The sequence below is a fragment of the Pristiophorus japonicus genome, chromosome 4, assembly GCF_044704955.1.
Source record: "Pristiophorus japonicus isolate sPriJap1 chromosome 4, sPriJap1.hap1, whole genome shotgun sequence".
In the NCBI taxonomy this organism is placed as follows: Eukaryota; Metazoa; Chordata; class Chondrichthyes; family Pristiophoridae; genus Pristiophorus; species Pristiophorus japonicus.
This window is the reverse complement of record NC_091980.1, coordinates 70,633,733-70,654,079: the sequence shown is the minus strand read 5'-3', so window position 1 is coordinate 70,654,079 and position 20,347 is coordinate 70,633,733. Positions and strand designations below refer to the sequence as shown.

Sequence of the window (20,347 nt, the reverse complement as noted above, 5' to 3'; positions counted from 1 at the left end):
GGTAAGTGTAGTCTGAGCCATTTACTTTAGATGAATGTGCTGGAGTGTGAAGAAGTGATATTCCATCTAAACTGGTGGTAAAGATATATGGCCAAGGCTTTTAAATTATAACTTCAACTTAATTATAATTCAGAACTTCTGTTTTACAGCTCTGAAGAAGCAAAAATAGCCCAAATTGAGCTAAATGTAATTTCTGGTACCAACAGACCTATTTAATTTTTTTGCCCTTTCTAAATGACAAATAGGATGGCATCTATCCGTTAATATAATCTGCATTGTTTGGAGCCTAAATTTTAGGGCACAAACATGTATTTGAAGAACCACGTTTAACAATATGGACTGAAAATATGTAATCGCATTGCTAGTCAGGGTGTGACTACCATCTGATGCTTTAAACTGCAATTACTTAAACTGATTATATATTTGGAATACTCAAGTCCTCCTACTTTGTCATGTCTTTAAACTATCTTTACAATGTACAGTTGAACAAAATTAAATTCTTCATAAATGCAATCTGAATTCAATTAATTCTAGTTGAAAAACACATTCACAACTATTGATGTCACTATATAAAGATCCACGTATTTACCATAATATACATTCTGATGCCAAAATGTTCAAGCTTTTAAACTTCTACCAAAAGGTTTTGGGGTTTCATTTAATAACCTGTGGAACGTAGTTGCTTCATATTTTGGGTAGTAATGTGGTTTTAGGAAATAATGATGCCATGTTACTGAAATTGTTTCCAATAAAATATTTAATAAAAACAGATTTGAAGGTTCTTAAACCCATGACTACTCTGGTGGAATTATTTTTAATTAAAACTCGTATGATTTGTACGACATTATCAAATAGATACTGATTCATTGTGTAGTGTAGTGATCGTGGTAAGGAATGAAACCACAGGGAGCAAAATGCCATAAATATTATGAAACTGCTCAAAATACTTAATACCATCATCTAAAGTGGATTTAAACAAGCTATCAACTTTTTTCTTCCAAAAGCCCACCAAAAAAATATTGCTGCTAGTATCGGAATGTATCACTCAGGAGACAAGAACAGGAAATAAATACATGTGGGATTGTCTGTGCTTCCAATAGCACTGTATCATTTCTTCTCCACTGCACGATGCTTGCTCTAGAAATGTAATAGACTGACTAGAAAAAGATTATAGGGATGGTGCTTATTTTTTTTTTATTATTCATCTCAAAGATTCCTACCTTTTTAGCCCATCTCAGTTGGAAGGAAAATTATAACATTCTCTATAACTTCAACACTATCAGCTTGCAGCCAACAGTGAGTCACACAACTATTTATTTACCGCACAGAGGGAGGCTACTCTACCTATTGTGTCCATGCTGGCCATTTGCTAGAACAAATCAAAACGAATTCCCATAGTCCCATTCTCTACCCGTAGCTCTGTATCTTCCTCTGATTCAAATATTTATCTAATTTTCCCCATGAAGATGAAATGGTTTCTGTCTCAGCAGCACCCTGCGGCAAAGCATTCCATGCTCCATCAAATCTCTGCATAAAATACATTTCTCCTCACCTCATTCCTCTCTCTCGTAATGATAATTTAAAATTGATAACCCCTTGTCACTTGTTCCCAAACCAGAGAAAAACATATTTCCCTATTCATTTTATCAAAACCCTTCATAATTTTTAAATCTCTATTATATCTCCTCTTAGCCTTCTCTGCTCCAGTGGAAGTAGTCTTCGGCGGAATTTTCATCACCTGGGCGGGTCGGATGTGGGCGGTTGGCATGGCGGGTCAGAGCCCCATTCTTTTTTACATCCCACTCCTCAGAGAGACTTTCTGTTAATGGCGCCTATTAAGGCAGGCCTGTGCGTTTCCCGGCCCTATTAAATGGTGCGGGTCTGATGACGTAATTGATGACTCAATTCCAGCAGGATATTTAAAGCAGCCTTGGCCACATTTCATTTAAAGATTCATCTAGGAGTGTGCAGCCAGTACATAATTACCATCTGGTTATTACTCAGCCCTGCAGAGATGGCTTCACAGAGAGAGGGCTGCACCCAGATTTTCAGATGACTCCCTACATATTCTTGTGGAGGGAGTCAGAGCACACAGGGAGGTCCTCTTCCCTGCTGATAGGTGGAAGATACGTTCCCAGGAGACCAAAACAGCCTGGGTCCAAATTGCAGAGGAGGTCAACGGCAGGGATGTGATCATGAGGACCTGGGTGCAATGCTGGAAATGCTTCAGTGATCTCATGAGATCAGGAAAGGTGAGTGCAAAGCCACACTCATCTTCATCCTGCTGTGCCTCTCATCAACAACAACAACAACCTGTATTTATATAGCGCCTTTAATGTAGTAAAACATCCCAAGGCGCTTCACATCATATACCTATCACTCTGCCTTCCCAAGCCTACTCCTGCACATCATTGCTCACACCAATGTACCTTGCATGTCCACCCATTCCTCTTTCTCCCTGTATATACTCACATCTTATTAACCATCCCTCACACTCACCCTCATCCTAATGCAATCATACCAACTAACACCACACAAGGAGGCCATTTGCATTGGCACTTTTGCATTAGCACCACGCTCCCTCATAGTCAACCCTCTAAAGATGTAACTCACACCTTCCTTCCACTCATGCCATCACTCTCACTCAAACTTCTCTTCTTTCCCTCTTGCAGGTGAAGAGAGCCCACAATAACAGGGAGAGGGAGAGAACTGGAGGTGGCCCTCCATCCTTCGCCACTTTGACTGCAGCAGAGGAGGTCGCCCTGGAGGACTCAGGAGTTGTGGAGCAGCTGGAGGTGGGAGACAGAGAGAGGGAGACCTCTCAGCAACCTGGTGACAGAATTATATCTCATACAGCCATCGGCATACACCAGTCACTCATATGGGAACTGATAGCAGCAGCCAGTGAATGTTCATCATGTGCATAATGGTATCATTACCCATTCTTAATACAACATTTTAAAATCATCTCTTTACTCTCCCACTGGTCCATCAAGAGCCCTCCCCCGCCCCCCCACACTGTCCAGTCGGACGAGGAAGATGACTCCTCAGAGGAGCCTCCAGCCTCTGAGGTGCACCATCACCAGACATAAGCACACCCAGCACCGGCACAGAGACGCACACCTCAGTGGGTCCTATGCGAGGTGGGGTATTGTTGTCACCTTGTGTCTCACAAGTCATAAGTGAGCAAGAGGAGATGGTGGAGACAGGGACAGCAATGGAGACTCCTCGCCGGAGGGTGCAGGACATCCCAGCTCTGCTCAGCTGCAAGCAGATGCTCAGCCTCGGGGGCCATCGAGAAAGAGGGTGATCTTGGAGGGACAGGAAGAAGTGCAGGGGGCTTTAATATATGTTGCAGCTGCGATATCTGCAAATGTGTAGAGAATAGAGGAGTCCATCTCCAACATGAGCACCACCATGTCACAGGCAATGGCGACTGTAGGCTCTTCCATGGAAAGGATGACCACCTGCATGGAGCAGCTAATGCACCACTCACAGGAGCACATGGTCTCTATGGAGAACATATGGCACAGGCTTAGAGACCTCCTCTCTAGGAGGGATGCCAACATAGACTTGGGTCCTCATGGCCCCACCGCTGTGCAGCAAGGTGCTCTCCAGCTCCTTGCTAGCTGGGAAGTGCAAGTGGCCCATGAGAGGGGCGATGATGAGAGGGGAGAGTGAAGTGTGGACTCCTCTCAAAGTGCTCACACTTCCCCCGCATTGCCTCCTCCTCACTCAGAGCCCCAGCTGCCTCCTCAGATCGCGATGGCTGAGTTTGCCCCTGCACAGTCAGAAGAGGAGCAGACTTTGGCGGGGCTATCACAGGCTCCAAAACCCAGAGGACGTCTGCCAAAAGTGTCTACGCAGTCGTAGCAGAGAAGTGACACAGAAGTAGATGCACAAGGGTAAGCACATGGGTGTTTAAAGAAGTATTTATGTTAAGGTTCCATTACTCTTATGTCACATATAAAACTAGTTATTATCACCACTTTCCAGTCATGCCCATTTTTGCTGCTACTTTGGAAATGGCTGAGTGAGTTGCAGTGAAACATAACATTACCTCCAGCTATGGGGGTCAGTGTGAAAGAAATGGCTTGGTAATTGTAGGGATGCTTTATGGTGTTGTTGGGGGTGGGGAACTTGGCACAGCATGTGGCAGCCATATGGATGAAATGCAGGAAGTTAAGTAAATCTGGCCATGATGAGGCCATCCCTGGCCTTGCGGGCAGCAATGTGCTCCGGTGCTGCTGGCATCTGGACCTCAGGTTCCTCCTGCACTTTGTCGTCTTCCAGCTGCTTCTCCTCGTCGCCTCCTCCTCCTCCTCTGAAGAGGCTGTGCACTCTGCACCTTGCTCCTCATGCAGCTTCTCCATAGATTGCACAAATGCTCAAATACCTGGTAGAATCTTTTTAATAATCATATACCAAGAAAATTCAGAAGACTGTTTTACTATCAATTCTATAGAGGGTTTGCTCAATCAATAATGTTGTAACTGGAGGTTCCAGAGAAAATGTATCTGCTCAATTTTTTACAATCCAAAAGTTTGCAGAAAAGTGGCCATGCTGAGGATGCCAGAGAGCATCCAGCACTGTACTGGAGGGCTATGGCGAGACAGTATTTCCTCTGTAGCAACACAAGGGTTGCTTGTGAAGAAGCTTAAACTTTATCTTTATGCCAGCAACACAAAAGCTGCTGGAAATTGCATCAGAATAATCTGAATTATCAGTCCAAAAAAGTCAACACAACATATCGGCTTCTCACATCACTTCTCTTGCCATGGAAATCTCTCAGCCAGCATTGTAGATTAGAATTCTGTCCTTTGAATTGAAAAGTTAAAATCTAGTTCCGAATCACCAGTTGAGTCAACAGTGTAGGTGCAAGTCTTTTGCTATGGGAACCTGGGACTTGCCTGTTGGTACATTAGTACAATTTCTTCAAGACTTTCTGTGCTCCCATCTATCACCAGGCTCAAATGTGTGAGACCTGTCACTGTTATTTCCAGCCGAGGTTGTCTCTAGTTGCACCTTCTTGTTATCCAATTGATACGTAGACATCAGGTTTGGAAATAGACTGTGTCATTTTAGGCGAGATTTAAAGATTGTAATTTGTTTTCCAAATTCCTAACGTTCAATGTCCCTGTTTCTGAAGGTGGACAGCATTAGTGCAAGCATTTCAAAGATTTTCGTTGGGGATGTTTCAGATACACATTTGACGAGCTCGACCAGCACCAAGATTTGCAATTTGTGCTGTAATGCAGCTTTTTATAGTTCTTCTGTAGCTTTTAGGTGACGTTGCCATTAGAACCTAGAGGGAGCCCTTGCTCAGCAGTGGGAGTACAAGGGAAACGGAATTCTCAACTTCTAGCAGATCATTCAAATCTTCCACTTCTTCCTACGATCTAGATGTACACGTGGTGGAGCCGAACTGCCTCCTCCCGTAAGTTTTTTTTCGGTGCAGTGGCCGCGATCTGTCAATCACAGTGACTTCATGAAATACGTCCCGTGTTTTCAATAATTTTCCCAACCTCCCGGCCCCTGGTTCGCTGTCTCCAATCCAGTGACACAGAGTTAAGGACCAACATTAAGGCAGCGCTGCCCGCACCGTCCGCTGGCAGCCCCGCTGCTCTAACACCGCGCGGAGCCGCAGTCTACAGCAGGCGCTCAACTTTAATGCGAAAACCGCACAAGTTTCTGACACTTTCAGGCGTGCAATGGATTACTTCTGTGGAACGCTATACTTTGTCTTTGTATCCTTTCTTCGAGCTGACGGACTTTACCTAGCTCAGCACACAGGTATGTATGGGCGGCTTGGCTCGCTCTCATGTCTGATCACAAATACTTTTGGAATAGCGAAAACAACAGCGGGATTTCCCTGGGGATTTCGCGCGGACAGTGGGATTTGTCTGTCTCCGCTCTCTGATTGTATCCAGTGCTAAGTTTGTGGCCGCGAAATGCACAATATTTATATAATTGTATGCATGTTATGGAATTGTCCACTGTACAAACACTGTACCAATGTGGCTGTACAATTGCGAACTTCAAAGCTATAATATACAAGGAATAAATCCAACAAATAAATTCCTTTCCATGCACAAATTGCACAAATCGTTTTGAAAGTTCACTGCATTTTTGCGCCTCTGTTTATTGCAGATTTACTTCAGGGCAAATTGAAGGACTATGAGCTGACGACTCCCAGCAGCACAGATGGGCAGGGGAGATTTCTATCCCATGCTGTGTCAGCATCTGGCAAGAGACGGTCAAAGAGGAATAGCGGGAGTTTTCAGCAAGCTCCAACTGATGGATACTTGTATTATAATGTCACGGTGTTCGGGCAGCAATTTCATCTACGGCTCAAGCTCAACTCGAGGCTAGTGGCACCTGGAGCCACGGTGGAGTGGCAGGACACGAATGTCACTCGCAAGGAGCCTCTGCACGGAGACTGCGTCTACTCCGGAGATATCACTGATGTACCGAGGGCTTCGGTCGCCATCAGCAACTGTGATGGGCTGGTAAGCAGCATTCCAGCACGCCTTCCGCAACAAGCGGGCGCACTCCTTCACACATTAACCCTTTTAGTCCCCAATCTCCAATGTACCTTGCAGCATAGAACTCTGCATGTGTGATGGACAACGCATGATTACCAACAACTCGATAGCTTTAAATAGAAAATGTAGAGATTAATATCATACATTATAGATTAATGGACATTTGCATTCTTAGAATTATACAGGCTGAGACTTATTCAAGTTTATGGTTAATCCTAAAGTTCTCCTACACCCACGCCTAACATAAGCATACATATACAGTATTTAACTTCCGTTGACACTTAGCAGATGAAGACGCATTCATTCAAAGAAAATATAACACTGCGCACAATATATGTATACAGCTAAGAATGCAACTTAATAAAGGAGGTATTTTGATTTTCAATTTAATAATTGTGGACATGATTTTAAAAAGTGCGGCAGTTGAGCTTAGCTGTCAGGACTCAGCATTCATATTCCTTAACTCAAATAGGATCTGACTTGCATTGAGATGTAAAAATGAAGCATTTTGCATTTGATTATTGATTGCCATCAATAGGAAGTGTTTAATTATCCATGTCTCCATGAAACTGAAGTACTGGTATCATCCTGGTAAACCTGTTTTGTACCGTCTCCAGGCCCTTGATATCCTTCATGGTGTGGTGCCCAGAATTGTACACAATACCCCAGTGATTTGTAAAGATTTACATAGAAACATAGAAAATAGGTGCAGGACCAGGCCATTCGGCTCACACTGCCACCCAGCTTAGTGTCATCTGCAAACTTGGAGGTATTACATTCAATTCCTTCATCTAAATCATTAATATATATTATAAATAGCTGGGGTCCCAGCACTGAACCTTGCGGTACCCCACTAGTCACTGACTGCCATTCTGAAAAGGACCCGTTTATTCCCACTCTTTGCTTCCTATCTGCCAACCAGTTTTCTATCCAAGTCAATACATTACCCCCAATCCCATGTGCCTTAATTTTGCACACTAATCTCTTGTCTGGGACCTCGTCAAAAGCCTTTTGAAAGTCCAAGTACACCACATCCACTGGTTCTCCCTTATCCACTCTACTAGTCACATCCTCAAAAAATTCTAGAAGATTTGTCAAGCATGATTACCCTTTCATAAATCCATGCTGACTTGGACCGATCCTGTCACTGCTTTCCAAATGCACTGCTATTACATCTTTTAATAATTGATTCCAGCATTTTCCCGACTACCGATGTCAGGCTAACCGGTCTATAATTTCCTGTTTTCTCTCTCCCTTTTTTTTTAAAGTGGTGTTACATTAGCTACCCTCCAATCTATAGGAACTGATCCAGAGTCCATGGAATGTTGGAAAATGACCACCAATGCATCTACTATTTCTAGGGCCACTTCCTTAAGTACTCTGGGATGCAGACTATCAGGCCCTGGGGATTTATCGGCCTTCAATCCCATCAATTTCCCTAACACCATTTCCTGACTAATAAGGATTTCCCTCATTTAGCATTTGTATTCAATGCCCCTAGGGAAATTGATGGGATTGAAGGCCGATAAATCCCCAGAGTCTGATAGTCTGCATCCCAGAGTACTTAAGGAAGTGGCCCTAGAAATAGTGGGTGCATTGGTAGTCATTTTCCAACATTCTATAGACTCTGGATCAGTTCCTTTGGACTTGAGGGTAGCTAATGTAACCCCACTTTTTAAAAAAGGCGGGAGAGAGAAAACAGGGAATTATAGACCGGTCAGCCTGACATCGGTGGTGGGGAAAATGTTGGAATCAATTATTAAAGATGTAATAGCAGCGCATTTGGAAAGCAGTGACAGGATCGGTCCAAGTCAGCATGGATTTATGAAAGGGAAATTATGCTTGACAAATCTTCCAGAATCTTTTGAGGATGTAACTAGTAGAGTGGACAAGGGGGGGGGGGGGGGGGGGCGGCAGTGGATGTGATATATTTAGACTTTCAAAAGACCTTTGACAAGGTCCCACACAAGAGATTGGTGTGCAGAATTAAAGCACATGGTATTGGGGGTAATGTTCTGATGTGGATAGAGAACTGGTTGGCAGACAGGAAGCGAAGAGTAGGAATAAACGGGTCCTTTTCAGAATGGCAGGCAGTAACTAATGGGGTACCACAAGGTTCAGTGCTGGGACCCCAGCTATTTACAATATACATTAATGATTTAGATGAAGGAATTAAATCTAATATCTCCAAGTTTGCAGATGATACTAAGCTGGGTGGCAGTGTGAGCTGTGATGAGGATGCTAAGAGGCTGCAGGGTGATTTGGACAGGTTAGGTGAGTGGGCAAATACATGGCAGATGCGGTTTAAGGTAGATAAATGTGAAGTTATCCACTTTTGTGGTAAAAACAGGAAGGCAGATTATTATCTGAATGGTGACAGGTTAGTAAAAGGGAAGGTGCAGTGAGACCTGGGTGTCATGGTACATCAGTCATTGAAAGTTGACATACAGGTACAGCAGCCGGTTAAGAAGGCAAATGGTATGTTGGCCTTCATAGTGAGAGGATTTGAGTATAGGAGCAGGGAGGTTTTACAGCAGTTGTACAGGGCCTTGGTGAGGCCACACCTGAATATTGTGTACAGTTTTGGTCTCCTAATCTGAGGAATGACAGTCTTGCTATTGAGGGAGTGCAGCGAAGATTCACCAGAATGATTCCTGGGATGAGAGGACTGACATCTGAAGAAAGACTGGATCGACTAGACTTATATTCAGTGGAATTTAGAAGTATGAGAGGGGATCTCAGAGAAACATTTAAAATTCTGATGGGATTGGACAGGTTAGATGCAGAAAGAATGTTCCCGATGTTGGGGAAGTCCAGAACCAGGGGTCACAGTCTAAGGATAAGGGGTAAGCCTTTTAGGACCGAGATAAGGAGAAACTTCTTCACTCAGAGAGTTGTGAGCATGTGGAATTCTCTACCACAGAAAGTTGTTGAGGCCAGTTCGTTAGATATATTCAAAAGGGAGTTAGATGTGGCCCTTACGGCTAAAGGGATCAAGGGGTGTGGAGAGAAAGCAGAGAAAATAGATGCAGGAGTAGGCCATTCGGCCCTTCGAGCCTGCACCACCATTCAATATGATCATGGCTGATCATGCAACTTTAGTACCCCATTCCTGCTTTCTCTCCATATCCTTTGATCCCTTTAGCTGTAAGGGCCACATCTAACTCCCTTTTGAATATATCTAATGAACTGGCCTCAACAACTTTCTGTGGTAGAGAATTCCACAGATTCACAATTCTCTGAGTGAAGAAATTTCTCCTCATCTCGGTCCTAAATGGCTTACCCCTTACCCTTAGACTGTGGCTCCTGGTTCTGGACTTCCCCAACATCGGGAACATTCTTCCTGCATCTAACTTGTCCAATCCCATCAGAATTTTATGTTTCTATGAGATCCCCTCTCATTCTTCTAAATTCCAGTGACTATAAGCCTAGTCGATCCAGTCTTTCTTCATATATCAGTCCTGCCATGAAATGGGGTACTGAAGTGCATGATCAGCCATGGTCATATTGAATGGTGGTACAGGCTCAAAGGGCTGAATGGCCTACTCCTGTACCTATTTTCTATGTTTCTATGTTTCTATTTACAAAGCCAAATATCCCACAAGCTTTCTCAACTACCTTATCAACTAGCCATGCCACCTTCAAAGATTTGTGATTATGCACCCCCAGGTCCCGCTCCTCTTGCAACCCCTCAAAATGATTATACGGCCTCCCATGTTAGTTCTCTCAAAGTGCATCACTTCACATTTATCCACATTAAATTTCATCTGCCATGTGTCTGCCCATTTCACCAGTCTGTCTATGTCCTCCTGAAGTCTGCTACTATCCTGCTCACTATTTACCATGTGGCCAAGTTTTGGATCATCCACAAACTTCTAAATTGTACTCCCTATACCCAAGGCAGAGTACAAATACACAAATCACTAAAAGTTGGGCCACAGGTTAGCAAGACCGTAAAAAAAGCAAACCAAGCACTAGGGTTTATTTCTAGAGGTATAGAATTGAAAAGTAGGGAAGCTATGCAAAACCTGTATTGAATCCTGGTTGGAACTTAGAGTACTGCATAAAGTTCTGTTTGCCATATTATTAAAAGGATAAAGAGGCACTGAAGAGGGTGCAGAGAAGATTTACAAGGATGTTGTTGTGTATCTGTAAAGCATGCACTCCCATGTTCCGCCACCAGGGAGCTCATCGCCTGATGTCCCAAGGGATCCCAGCATCCCTTGGGAGCACTGTATATAAGCCGGCCCCTAAGGCCTGTTCCTCACTCTGGAGTGTCTTATTAAAGACTGAGGTCACTGTTACTTTAACCTCCCTGCGTGCAGTCTCATCTGTGTTAGGAACACAATAACTGACGACGAGAATACGAATCCAACGCAAAGATGCAGCAAACTGTGGGCATCCTGGAGAAGTTCTCGGAGGGTGAGGACTAGGAAGCCTATGTCGAACGGCTAGACCAGTACTTTGTAGCCAACGAAGGAAGCGCTGCAAAAAGGAGAGCGGTCCTCCTCACAGTCTGCGGGACACCGACCTACAGCCTCATGAAGAATCTTCTGGCTCTGGTGAAACCCACAGATAAGTCGTATGAGGAGCTGTGTACAGTGGTTCGGGAGCATCTTAACCCGAGGAAAAGCATGCTGATGGTGAGGTATCGGTTCTACACGTGTCAGCGATCTGAAGGTCAGGAAGTGGCGAGCTACATCGCCGAGCTAAGGCGACTTGCAGGACAATGTGAGTTTGATGGCTACCTGGAGCAAATGCTCGGAGACTTTTTTGTACTCGGCATTGGCCATGAGACCATCCTACGAAAACTTTTGACTGTAGAGACACCGACCCTCAGTAAGGCCATTGCGATAGCACAAGCGTTTATGTCCACCAGTGATAACACCAAACAAATCTCTCAGCACACAAGTGCTAGCAATGTTCATAAATTAACTGGAACTATGTTTGTGGGCAGAAATGTACAGGGCAGAAACCACAAGTCTGCAACTGCCAGCAGGCCTCAGGTGACCCAGATGACTCAGAGTCCCCAACAAAGGATGAATGCAAGGCAATTCACACCTTGTTGGCATTGTGGAGTCTTCCATTCAGCCTATTCATGCCGCTTCAAAGACTATGTTTGCAAGAGCTGAGGAACAAATGAGCTACAAGCTCTGCAAAACCTGCTAACCACCACGTGGCAGAGGAAGATGGGTCCATGGTGGATCAAAGCAATTTCGAGCCTCAGAGAGAGGAGGCAGATGCTGAAGTACCCGGGGTGCACACATTTTCGACGAAATGTCCACCTATAATGCTAAACGTAAAATTGAATGGCTTACCCGTAGCCATGGAACTGGACACTGGCGCTAGCCAATCCATCATGAGTAAAAAGATGTTTGAGAGACTGGTGCAACAAGGCATTCAGACCAGCCCTGAGCCCCATCCACAAGAAACTGAGAACGTACACCAAAGAGCTTATCACTGTCCTGGGCAGCGCCATGGTCAAAGTCACGTACGAGGGCACGAACTGCCATTCTGGATTGTCTCAGGCGATGGCCCCATACTGCTTGGAAGGAGCTGGCTGGGCAAAATCCGCTGGAACTGGAATGACATCCGAGCGCTATCACATGTCGATGAGGCCTCATGTACCCAGGTTCTTAACAAATTTCCTTCCCTTTTTGAGCCAGGCATTGGAAACTTTTCAAGGGCGAAGGTGCAGATCCACTTGGTCCCAGAGGTACAACCCATTCACCACAAGGCGCGAGCGGTACCTCACATGATGAGGGAGAGAGTGGAAATCGAGCTGGACAGGCTGCAATGCGAGGGCATCATCTTCCCAGTGGAATTCAGCGAGTGGGCTAGCCCGATTGTTCCAGTGCTCAAAAGTGATGGCACGGTCAGGATTTGCGGCGATTATAAAGTAACTATTAATCGTTTCTCGCTACAGGACCAATACTCACTACCTAAGGCGGACGACCTATTTGCGACGCTGGCAGGAGGCAAGACCTTCACCAAGCTCGACCGGACTTCGGCCTACATGACGCAGGAGCTGGAGGAGTCTTCGAAGGGACTCACCTGAATCAACACGCACAAGGGACTGTTCATCTACAACAGATGCCCGTTTGGAATTCAGTCTGCTGCAGCGATCTTCCAGAGAAACATGGAGAGCCTACTCAAGTCGGTACCACACACGGTGGTCTTTCAGGACGACATATTGTTCACGGGTCGGGACACCACCGAGCGCCTACAAAACCTGGAGGAGGTCCTCCAGCGACTGGATCGCGTAGGGCTGCGGCTGAAGAGGTCGAAATGCATCTTCATGGCAAGTGGAGTTTTTGGGGAGAAAGATCGCGGCGGACGGCATTCAGCCCACAGACGCCAAGACAGAGGCTGTCAGGAACGCGCCCAGGCCACAGAACATCACGGAGCTGCAGTCGTTCCTGGGACTCCTCAACTATTTTGGTAACTTCCGACCGGGGTTAAGCAGCCTTTTAGAGCCCCTACATGTGTTATTGCGCATCGGTGAGAACTGGGTATGGGAAAAAACCAAGTAATTGCTTTTGAGAAAGCCAGAAACATTTTATGCTCCAACAAGCTGCTTGTATTGTATAACCCATATAAAAGACTTGTGATAGCATGTGATGCGTTGTCGTACGGAGTCGGGTGTGCATTACAACAAGCTAACGTTGCGGGGAAGTTGCAACCTGTCGCCTATGCTTCCAGGAGCTTGTCTAAGACTGAGAGGGCCTACAGCATGATTGAGAAAGAGGCATTAGCGTGTGTGTTCTGGGTAAAGAAAATGCATCAGTACGTGTTTGGCCTCAAATTTGAGCTGGAAACCGATCACAAGCTCCTCACATCCCTGCTCGCTGAAAACAAGGGGATAAATACTAATGCCTCAGCCCACATACAAAGGTGGGCACTCGCGGTATCAGCATATAACTATACCATCCGTCACAGGCCAGCCTCCGAGAACTGTGTGGATACTCTCAGTCGGCTACCATTGCCCACCACAGGGGTGGAAATGGCGCAGCCCACAGACTTGTTGATGGTCATGGAAGCGTTTGAAAATGATAAATCACCTGTCACGGCCCGCCAGATTAGGACTTGGACCAGCCAAGATCCTCTGCTGTCCCTAGTAAAAAACTGTGTGCTGCATGGGAGCTGGGCCATCACCGTTGAAATGCAAGAGTTAATCAAGCCGTTCCAGCGGCGAAAGGACGAGCTGTCCATTCAGGCAGACTGCCTGTTGTGGGGTAACCGCGTATTTCTACCAAAAAAGGGCAGGGAGACGTTTATCTCGGATCTCCGCAGCACACACCCGGGTATAGTAATGATGAAAGCGATAGCCAGATCCCACGTGTGGTGGCCCGGTATCGACTCTGACTTAGAGTCCTGTGTACGGCAATGCAGCGTATGTGCTCAGTTGAGCAACTCGCCCAGAGAAGCACCACTAAGTTTGTGGTCCTGGCCCTCTAGACCATAGTCGAGGATCCATGTCGACTATGCGGGCCCGTTTCTCAGTAAAATGTTCCTGGTGGTGGTGGATGCTTTTTCAAAATGGATTGAATGTGAAATAATGTCGGGAAGCATCGCCATCGCCACCATTGAAAGCCTGAGGGCCATGTTTGCCACCCACGGCCTGCCTGACATACTGGTCAGTGACAACGGGCCATGTTTCACCAGTGCCGAATTTAAAGAATTCATGACCCACAATGGGATCAAACATATCACCTCGGCCCCGTTTAAATCAGCCTCCAATGGACAGGCAGAGCGGGCAGTACAAACAATCAAACAGAGCCTTAAACGAGTCACAGAAGGCTCACTCCAAACCCCCTGTCCCGAGTACTGCTCAGTTACCGCACGAGACCCCACTTGCTCACAGGGGTGCCCCCGGCTGAGCTACTCATGAAAAGGACACTTAAAACCAGACTCTCGCTGGTTCACCCCAACCTGCATGATCAGGTAGAGAGCAGGCGGCAGCAACGATGGTTGCGCCACTGTGTCACGGGAAATTGATCTGAATGACCCTGTGTATGTGCTAAACTATGGACATGGTCCCAAGTGGATCGCGGGCACGGTGATAGCTAAAGAAGGGAATAGGGTGTTTTTAGTCAAACTAGACAATGGACAAATTTGTAGAAAGCACCTGGACCAAACGAGGTTGCAGTTCACAGACTGCCATGAACAACCCACAGCAGACACCACCTTTTTCGAGCCCACAACACACATCCAAAGGATCAACGACAGCAAGCCGGACCAGGAAATCGAACCCATCACGCCCAACAACCCAGCAAGGCCAGGCTCACCCAGCAGCCCTGCAGGGCCAACAACACGTCAGCCCAGCGAGGGCACAGCCAACACACCAGAACAGACATTTGTACTGAGGTGGTCCACCAGGGAAAGAAAAGCTCCCGACCGCCTCACCTTGTAAATAGTTTTCACTTTGACTTTGGGGGGTGGGAGTGATGTTGTGTATCTGTAAAGCATGCACTCCCATGTTCCGCCACCAGGGAGCTCATCCCCTGAAGTCCCAAGGGATCCCAACATCCCTTGGGAGCACTGTATGTAAGCTGGCCCCTAAGGCCTGTTCCTCACTCTGGAGTGTCTTATTAAAGACTGAGGTCATTGTTACTTTAACCTCCTTGTGTGCAGCCTCATCTGTGATAGGAACACAATAGATGTTACCAGAAATGCGAGGGTATATATATATATAAGGAAAGGATGAACAGGCTGGGTCTCTTTTCTCTTGAAAAAAGAAGGCGCAAGGGTGACCTAATCAAGGTCTTTAAAATTATGTAAGGTTTTGATAGTGGTTACAGTGAGAATATTTCCACTTGTGTGGAAGAGCATAACTAGAGGCCATCAATATAAGGTAGTCACCAGGAAATCCAATAGGGAATTCAGAAGAAACTTCTTTACCCAAAGAGTGGTGAGAATGTAGAACTCGCTACCACAGGGAGTGGTTGAAGCGAATACATAGATGCATTTCTGGGAAGTCTAGACAAACATATGAGGGAGAAGGGAAAAGAGGGTTCTGCTGATAGATTTAGATGAGGAAAGACGAGAGGAGGCTCGAATGGAGCATAAATGCCGGCATGGTCTGGTTGGGCTGAATGGCCTGTTTCCGTGCCGTATATCCTGTGTAATCCTATGTAAGTCTAGGTCATTTATATATAAAAAGAAAGCAATGGTGCTCATACTGACTTCTGGGGACCTCACTGCATACTTCGCTCCAGTCAGAAAAACATCTGTTCACCACGACTCTCTGCCTCCTATCCCTTAGTCAATTACATACCCAAGTTACTATTGTCCCTTTAATGCCATGTGCTTCTATTTACTGAAAAAGTCTATGTGGTACTTTGTAAAATATCTTTTGTAAGTTCAGTCAGACACAATTTGCATTTAACAAATTCATGCTCGTCGTCCCTTATTAACCCATGCTTCTCCAAGTGCGAATTAATTTTGCCCATGACAATGGTCTCTCATAGTTTTCTCACCACTGTTGTTAGATTGATTGGCCTGTAGTTACTAAGTTTATCCTGTACCCCTTTTCTGAACAAGGGTGTATCATTTGCATTCCTCCAGTCCTTTGGCACCATCATCATAGGCAGTCCCTTGGAATTGAGGAGAACTTGCTTCCACTCCCAAAATGAGTTCTTTGATGGCTGAACAGTCCGACACGAGAGCCACAGACCCTGTTACAGGTGCGGCAGACATTCGTCGAGGAAAGGGGTCGGTGGGGCTGGTTTGCTGCATGCTCCTTCCGCTGCCTGCGCTTGGCCTCTTCATGCTCTTTGCATTGAGACTCGAAGAGCTCAACGCCCTCCCGGATGTACTTTCTCCACCTTGGGCAGTCTTCGGCCAGGGTCTCCCAGGTGTCAGTGGTGATGTCACACTTTACCAGGGAGGCTTTGAGGATGTCCTTATAACGTTTCCACTGTCCTCCTTTGGCTCGTTTACCATGAAGGAGCTCCGCATAAAGCATTTGCTTAGGGAATCTCGTATCTGGCATGGGAACTATGTGGCCTGCCCAGCGAAGCTGATCGAGTGGGATCAGTGCTTCAATACTGGGAATGTTAGCCTGGGTGAGGACACTGATGTTGGTGCCCCTGTCCTCCCAGGGGATTTGCAGGATCTTGTGGAGACATTGTTGGTGATATATCTCCACTGTTTTGAGGTGCCTTCTATACATCGTCCATGCCTCAGATCCATACAGGAGGGCGGGTATTACTACAGCCCTGTAGACCATGAGCTTGGTGATAGATTTGAGGGCCTGGTCTTAAAACACTCTTTTCCTTAGACGGCCGAAGGCTGCACTGGCGCACTGGAAGCGATGCTGAATCTCTGCATCAATGTCTGCCTTTGTTGATAAGAGGCTCCCGAGATATGGGAAATGGTCCGCGTTGTCCAGGGCCACGCTGTGGATCTTGATGATTGGAGGGCAGTGCTGTGCGGCGGTGACAGGCTGGTGGAGGACCTTTGTTTTACGGATGTTAAGCGTAAGGCCCATGCTTTCATATGCCTCAATGAATACATTGACCATATAGAAAAATAGAAAATAGGTGCAGGAGCAGGCCATTCGGCCCTTCTAGCCTGCACCGCCATTCAATGAGTTCATGGCTGAACATGCAACTTCAGTACCCCATTCCTGCTTTCTCACCATACCCCTTGATCCCCTTAGTAGTAAGGACTACATCTAACTCCTTTTTGAATATATTTAGTGAATTGGCCTCAACAACTTTCTGTGGTAGAGAATTCCACAGGTTCACCACTCTCTGGGTGAAGAAGTTCCTCCTCATCTCGGTCCTAAATGGCTTACCCCTTATCCTTAGACTGTGTCCCCTGGTTCTGGACTTCCCCAACATCGGGAACATTCTTCCTGCATCTAACCTGTCTAAACCCATCAGAATTTTAAACGTTTCTATGAGGTCCCCTCTCATTCTTCTGAACTCCAGTGAATACAAGCCCAGTTGATCCAGTCTTTCTTGATAGGTCAGTCCCGCCATCCCGGGGGTGAACCTTCGCTGCACTCCCTCAATAGCAAGAATGTCCTTCCTCAGGTTAGGAGACCAAAACTGTACACAATACTCCAGGTGTGACCTCACCAATGCCCTGTACAACTGTAGCAACACCTCCCTGCCCCTGTACTCAAATCCTCTCGCTATGAAGGCCAACATGCCATTTGCTTTCTTAACCGCCTGCTGTACCTGCATGCCAACCTTCAATGACTAATGTACCATGACACCCAGGTCTCGTTGCACCTCCCCTTTTCCTAATCTGTCACCATTCAGATAATAGTCTGTGTCTCTGTTTTTACCACCAAAGTGGATAACCTCACATTTATCCACATTATACTTCATCTGCCATGCATTTGCCCACTCACCTAACCTAACCTATCCAAGTCGCTCTGCAGCCTCATAGCATCCTCCTCGCAGCTCACACTGCCACCTAACTTAGTGTCATCCGCAAATTTGAAGATACTACCTTTAATCCCCTCGTCTAAATCATTAATGTACAGTGTAAACAGCTGGGGCCCCAGCACAGAACCTTGTGGTACCCCACTAGTCACCGCCTGCCATTCTGAAAAGTACCCATTTCCTCCTACTCTTTGTTTCCTGTCTGCCAACCAGTTCTCAATCCATGTCAGCACACTACCCCCAATCCCATGTGCTTTAACTTTGCATATTAATCTCTTGTGTGGGACCTTGTCGAAAGCCTTCTGAAAGTCCAAATATACCACATCAACTGGTTCTCCCTTGTCCACTCTACTGGAAACATCCTCAAAAAATTTTAGAAGATTTGTCAAGCATGATTTCCCTTTCACAAATCCATGCTGACTTGGACCTATCATGTCACCTCTTTCCAAATGCGCTGCTATGACATACTTAATAATTGATTCCATCATCTTACCCACTACCAATGTCAGGCTGACCGGTCTATAATTCCCTGTTTTCTCTCTCCCTCCTTTTTTAAAAAGTGGGGTTACATTGGCTACTCTCCACTCGATAGGAACTGATCCAGAGTCAATGGAATGTTGGAAAATGACTGTCAATGCATCCGCTATTTCCAAGGCCACCTCCTTAAGTACTCTGGGATGCAGTCCATCAGGCCCTGGGGATTTATCGGCCTTCAATCCCATTAATTTCCCCAACACAATTTCCCGACTAATAAGGATTTCCCTCAGTTCCTCCTCCTTACTAGACCCTCTGACCCCTCTTATATCCGGAAGGTTGTTAATGTCCTCGTTAGTGAATACCGAACCAAAGTACTTGTTTAATTGGTCCGCCATTTCTTTGTTCCCCGTTATGACTTCCCCTGATTCTGACTGCAGGGGACCTATGTTTGTCTTTACTAATCTTTTTCTCTTTACATATCTATCAAAACTTTTGCAATCCGTCTTAATGTTCCCTGCAAGCTTCTTCTTGTACTCCATTTTCCCTGCCCTAATCAAACCCTTTGTCCTCCTCTGCTGAGTTCTAAATTTCTCCCAGTCTCCGGGTTCACTGCTATTTCTGGCCAATTTGTATGCCACTTCCTTGGCTTTAATACTCTCCCTGATTTCCCTTGATAGCCACGGTTGAGCCACCTTCCCTTTTTTATTTTTACGACAGACAGGAATGTACAATTGTTGTAGTTCATCCATGCGGTCTTTAAATGTCTGCCATTGCCCATCTACAGTCAACCCCTTAAGTATCATTCGCCAATCAATCCTAGCCAATTCACGCCTAATACCTTCAAAGTTACCCTTCTTTAAGTTCTGGACCTTGGTCTCTGAATTAACTGTTTCATTCTCCATCCTAATTCAGAATTCCACCATATTATGGTCACTCTTCCCCAAGAGGCCTCGCACAACGAGATTGCTAATTAATCCTCTCTCATTACACAACACCCAGTCTAAGATGGCCTCCCCCCAGTTGGTTCCTCGACATATTGGTGTAGAAAACCATCCCTTATGCACTCCAGGAAATCCTCCTCCACCGTATTGCTTCCAGTTTGGTTAGCCCAATCTATGTGCATATTAAAGTCACCCATTATAACTGCTGCACCCTTATTGCATGCACCCCTAATTTCCTGTTTGATGCCCTCCCCAACATCACTACTACTGTTTGGAGGTCTGTACACAACTCCCAAAAACGTTTTTTGCCCTTTGGTGTTCTGCAGCTCTACCCATATAGATTCCACATCATCCAAGCTAATGTCCATTCTAACTATTGCATTAATCTCCTCTTTAACCAGCAATGCTACCCCACCTCCTTTTCCTTTTATTCTATCCTTCCTGAATGTTGAATACCCTTGGATGTTGAGTTCCCAGCCCTGATCATCCTGGAGCCATGTCTCCGTAATCCCAATCACATCATGTTTGTTAACATCTATTTGCACAGTTAATTCATCCACCTTATTACGGATACTCCTTGCATTAAGATACAAAGCCTTCAGGCTTGTTTTTTTAACACCCTTTGTCCTTTTAGAATTTTGCTGTACAGTGGCCCTTTTTGTTTTTTGTCTTGGGTTTCTCTGCCCTCCACTTTTCCTCATCTCCTTTCTGTCTTTTGTTTTTGTCTCCTTTTTGTTTCCCTCTGTTTCCCTGCATTGGTTCCCATCCCCCTGCCATATTAGTTTAAATCCTCCCCAACAGCACTAGCAAACACTCCCCCTAGGACATTGGTTCCAGTCCTGCCCAGGTGCAGACCGTCCGGTTTGTACTGGTCCCACCTCCCCCAGAACCGGTTCCAATGCCCCAGGAATTTGATTCCCTCCCTGCTGCACCACTGTTCAAGCCACGTATTCATCTGCGCTATCCTGCGACTCTTACTCTGACT

The 20,347-nt window shown here is 45.8% G+C and overlaps 1 protein-coding gene across 3 annotated transcripts in view; it reads left to right on the top strand.

Annotated features, from left to right (window-relative positions):
• The window catches only part of LOC139262950 (A disintegrin and metalloproteinase with thrombospondin motifs 2-like), a 407,016-nt gene that overhangs the window by 39,436 nt on the left and 347,233 nt on the right, over positions 1-20,347 (top strand). The window contains exons 1-2 of one of the 3 annotated variants that reach the window (XM_070878307.1): positions 5,691-5,793; positions 6,151-6,509. The exons of 1 other annotated variant lie outside the window; for it this stretch is intronic. In XM_070878307.1, the coding sequence (XP_070734408.1) occupies positions 5,712-5,793; positions 6,151-6,509 (441 nt within the window). In that variant the 5' untranslated portion in view covers positions 5,691-5,711. Of the gene's footprint in view, positions 1-5,690; positions 5,794-6,150; positions 6,510-20,347 lie in introns of those variants that run through there. One more of the 3 variants, XM_070878308.1, reaches the window with a different exon arrangement.